General features: G+C 47.8%; 1 protein-coding gene across 5 annotated transcripts in view; it reads left to right on the forward strand.

Annotated features, from left to right (window-relative positions):
• The window catches only part of LOC124040060 (inactive ubiquitin carboxyl-terminal hydrolase 54-like), a 31,990-nt gene that overhangs the window by 11,657 nt on the left and 15,333 nt on the right, over positions 1-5,000 (forward strand). For all 5 annotated transcript variants that reach the window (XM_046356833.1, XM_046356835.1, XM_046356837.1 and 2 more), the window contains exons 4-5: positions 3,691-3,825; positions 4,886-4,999. In XM_046356833.1, the coding sequence (XP_046212789.1) occupies positions 3,691-3,825; positions 4,886-4,999 (249 nt within the window). The remainder of the gene's footprint in view (positions 1-3,690; positions 3,826-4,885; position 5,000) is intronic.

Raw genomic sequence — 5,000 nt, forward strand, 5'->3', positions numbered from 1 at the left:
TTTTCATAGCCGATCATTCAGAGTTAGAGGCAGCAGGTGCGGTAGAGAGAGAGAGTGGAAAACAGCAGGTCCGGTGAACAAGTCAGGGTCCCATAGCCTCGGGCAGAACAGTTGAAACTGGAGCAGCAGCACGGCCAGGTGGCCTGGGGACAGCAAGGAGTCATCAGGCCAGGTAGTCCTGAGGCATGGTCCTTAGGCTCAGGTCCTCACGAGAGAGAGAGAGAGAGAGACAGAGAGAGAGAGAGAGAGAGAGAGAGAGAGAGAGAGAGAGAGAGAGAGAGAGAGAGAGAGAGAGAGAGAGAGAGAGAGCGAGAGAGAGAGAATTAGAGGGAACATACTTAAATTCACACAAGACACCGGATAAGACAGGAGAAAATATTCCAGATATAACAGACTGACCCGAGCCCCCCGACACATAAACTATTACATAAACAACCAGCTTCATGAAGTTGTCATCTGGAATGCATTTCAATTAACAGGTGTGCCTTGTTAAAAGTTAGTTTGTGGAATTTCTTTCCTTCTTAATGTGTTTGAGCCAATCAGTTGTGTTGTGACTGGGTAGGGGTTTTATACAGAAGATAGCCCTATTTTGTAAAAGACCAAGTCCATATTATGGCAAGAACAGCTCAAATAAGCCAAGAGAAATGACAGTCCATCATTACTTTAAGCCATGAAGGTCAGTCAATGCGAAAAATTTCAAGAACTTTAAAAGTTTCTTCAAGTGCAGTCGCAAAAACCATCAAGCTCTATGATGAAACTGGCTCTCATGAGGACCACCACAGGAAAGGAATACCCAGAGGTACCTCTGCTGCAGAGGATAAGTTCATTAGAGTTAACAGCCTCATAAATTGCAGCCCAAATAAATGCTTCACAGAGTTCAAGTAACAGACACATCTCAACATCAACTGTTCAGAGGAGACTGTGTGAATCAGGCCTTCATGGTTGAATTGCTGCAAAGAAACCACTACTAAAGGACACCAATAAGAAGAAGAGACTTGCTTGGACCAAGAAAGAGCAATGGACATTAGACAGGTGGAAATCTTTGGTCTGATGAGTCCAAATTTGGTATTTTTGGTACCAACTGCCGTGTGTTTGTGAGATGCAGAGTAGGTGAATGGATGAACTCCGCACGTGTGGTTCCTACCGTGAAGCATGGAGGAGGAGGTGTGATGGGGTGCTTTGCTGGTGACACTGTCTGTGATTTATTTATAATTCAAGGCACACTTAGCCAGCATGGCTACCACAGCATTGCTATGCCATCCCATCTGGTTTGCGCTTAGTGGGACTATCATTTGTTTTTCAACAGGACAATGACCCAAAACACACCTCCAGGCTGTTTAAGGGCTATTGTACCAAGAAGGGGAGTGAAGGAATGCTGTATCAGATGACCTGGCCTCCACAATCACCCGACCTCAACCCAATTGAGATGGTTTGGGATGAGTTGGACCGCAGCGTGAAGGACAAGCAGCCAAGTGCTCAGCGTATGTGAGAACTCCTTCAAGACTGTTGGAAAAGCATTCCTCATGAAGCTAGTTGAGAGAATGCGAAGAGTGTGCAAAGCTGTCATCAAGGCAAAGTGTGGCTACTTTGAAGAATCTCAAATATAAAATATATTTTGATTTGTTTAAATCTTTTTTGGTCACTACATGATTCCATATGTTTTATTTTATAATTTTGAATGATTCACTATTATTCTACAATGTAGAAAATAGTACAAAGTAAAGAAAAACCCCTGAATGAGTAGGGAATTTTGACTGGTACTGTATATGTACATATCTACCTCAATTACCTTGAACCCCTGCACATGGACTCGGTACTGGTACCCCGTGTATATAGCCAGGATATCGTTGCTCATTGTGTATTTATTCCTCGTGTTATTATTAATATATATATGTTTTCTCTCTGCATTGTTGGGAGCCCGTAAGCATTTCACTGTTAGTCTACACCTGTCGTTTACCAAGCATGTCACAAATAACATCTGATGCTGGCTGTCAGTACACATAACAGTGTGTATTTCGTATGGTGTGTATATAGTAATCCGTTCTAATGATGGGTGTGTGTAGGGAGATGCCTTAGGATGTGTAGGGATGTGTGTCAGTCTGAGTACATTGTGTCTTGCAGCAGTGTTGGTGTGTGCATAGTATAATGTAGTGTTGTTGGTGTGCGCTATGTGTGCGTATAAGTGTGTGTCGTGTAGGGCGTGTGTGTGTGTACTGGTGTATTTGTTAGTGTCTCCTGAGCCTCTGTAATTAATTGGCTGACTGAAAGAGCTGAGACAGCAGAACCCACGCTGGGGTGCACACACACACACACGCACACACACGCACACACACGCACGTACGCACACGCACACACACACACACACACACGCACGTACGCACACGCACGCACACACACACACATACGCACACGCACACGCACACACACGCACGCACACACACGCACACACACACACGCACACACACACACGCACACACACACACACACACACACACATGCACACGCATGCACACGCATGCACATACACACGCACACACACACACACACACACACACACACACACACACACACACACACACACACACACACACACACACACACACACACACACACACACACACACACACACACACACACAGCACGCATGCACAGGTGAAGAAGTATGGTCGGTGTACATTTGAGGCTATAGTAAAGATAACTGTTGTGAGTTGAACAGATTCTGTCTGCTGATTAGACATCATCCCTAACTTGCGACACAATGTTCACCACCCCTTGGCCCTCCTTCTGTACCGGTTGAGAGAGTGGGAGTGAGTAGGAGAGAGTTTACACAGGCAGCCCAATTCTGATCATTTTTTCACTAATTGGTCTTTTGACCAATTACATCAGACCTTTTCACATCAGCTCTTTTTCAGATCTGGTTGATCAAAAATACAAATGAGTGAAAAATAATCAGAGTTGGGCTGCCTGGCTAAATTTATCCAGAGAGAGGAACATAGTGGGTGAGAGACCGGGGGAGGGAGAGATGAATATGGTAGTGGTGTCGATTTCTCCGGTCCTCTCTTGCTGTAGTAGAGTGATGCTTAGGAATTTTCCCCTCAGCTCAATCACACACACACACACACACACACACACACACACACACACACACACCTCCCTCCTCCCCCTCTCTATATCTCCCCTCTTTCCTTTCTCTTTCCTTCCCTCCCTCCCTCTCTGTAGGGTATAGTCCCCCTCTACTCTCCTTGGCGCATTGCTGCAGTCAGCAGAGCCACCGTGACACACACACACACACACACACACACACACACACACACACACACACACACACACACACACACACACACACACACACACACACACACACACACACACACACACACACACACACACACACACACACACACACACACACACACACACACACACGCCTCTCTAGCCTTAAAGGGGCGTCCCAGTTTGTCTATAGTGAAACAATGAGGGACGAGGTAATAGTTGTAGAACTGTTGTAATACTCCTCCTCTGTCCTCACACCGCGGTGGACGTCTGACCAAGACGCAACCTCTTGGACGGAGTTGTACTATGGTACGTTCTACTCTGTTAAAGCTGCTGCAATTTGTTCAGTTTTAGTGTGTGTGTGTGTGTGTGTGTGTGTGTGTGTGTGTGTGTGTGTGTGTGTGTGTGTGTGTGTAGAGTATCTTTGCCCAGTTCCAGTTCAGCAGTGAGCGTGTGTTACCGTCGGACGTGTTGCGGAGTGCGCTGGCCAAGACCTTCCAGGACGAACAGCGTTTCCAGCTGGGGATCATGGACGACGCAGCAGAATGCTTCGTAAGCCTAACACACACACACACAGCCACACACGCGCGCACAAATGCACACACACACACCCACCCACACACGCGCACGTGCACACACACACACACACACACACACACACACACACACACACACACACACACACACACACACACACACGCACACGCACACGCACACGCACACGCACACTCACACTCACACACACACGCGCACAAACACACACACACACCCACACGGGCGCACAAACGCACACACACAGACCCACCCACACACGCGCACACACACGCGCACACACACACGCACGAGCACCCACGTCAACCCTCCTCACGGGGAGCTTCTGCGTGTGCGTCCTATCACTCCAGCCCTGCTCTAACACCATCTAATTCTCCTTGATTCGCGAAGTGAGATGCGTTCTGAGCAGGGCTGGTACAGATTCCTGCAGGAGGAGGGAGGTCCATCTAACGCCTGTCTATTATGTGTCCTTCTGTCTCTATTAAGACTCGCAGCCCAGCTCTGGTAGCGTTAGCCATTTAGCTAAGTACCCTCTGTCCCTCCCTATAGGATTGCACAGGAGTCGTGTTTGTCCCAGTGTGTGAACATCGATACAGATAATTGCTTTTAAGCTAATACGAGTTGGAGTGATCAGTCAACGGACAGAGGTGGGGAGGAGAAGAGGAAGAGAGCGGGAGGATGAGGGGAGAAACCCGGGAGAGGGACGGAGGAGAGAGAGAGAGAGAGAGAGAAAGAAGGAGAGGGGGGGCACAGAGACAGAGCTAAAGGGATAGGTGCTATTTTTCAGTGTCCCTCTCCTACACAGCGGAGTTAGATTCTCGCCTCCACAGTTTGCGTGTGGCTGTGTGTGTGTGTGTGTGTGTGTGTGTGTGTGTGTGTGTGTGTGTGTGTGTGTGTGTGTGTGTGTATTCTTTGCGCCCGCGTACGTGTGTGTCAGGGAGGTACTACTTGATCGATTGGTCGTAAATGTGTCCAGTCAGAACATCCAGCAGGTCTTGTAAAATACACACGCAATCTGTGTAACTCTGTGTGTGTGTGTGTGTGTTTGTTTGTGTTTCAGGAGAACCTACTGATGCGTATCCATTTCCACATCAGCGCCGAGACCAGAGAGGACATCTGTACAGCTAAACACTGTATACCACACCAGAAGTTTGCCATGACGCTGTTCGAACAGG

The sequence above is a fragment of the Oncorhynchus gorbuscha genome, linkage group LG07, assembly GCF_021184085.1.
Source record: "Oncorhynchus gorbuscha isolate QuinsamMale2020 ecotype Even-year linkage group LG07, OgorEven_v1.0, whole genome shotgun sequence".
In the NCBI taxonomy this organism is placed as follows: domain Eukaryota; kingdom Metazoa; phylum Chordata; class Actinopteri; order Salmoniformes; family Salmonidae; genus Oncorhynchus; species Oncorhynchus gorbuscha.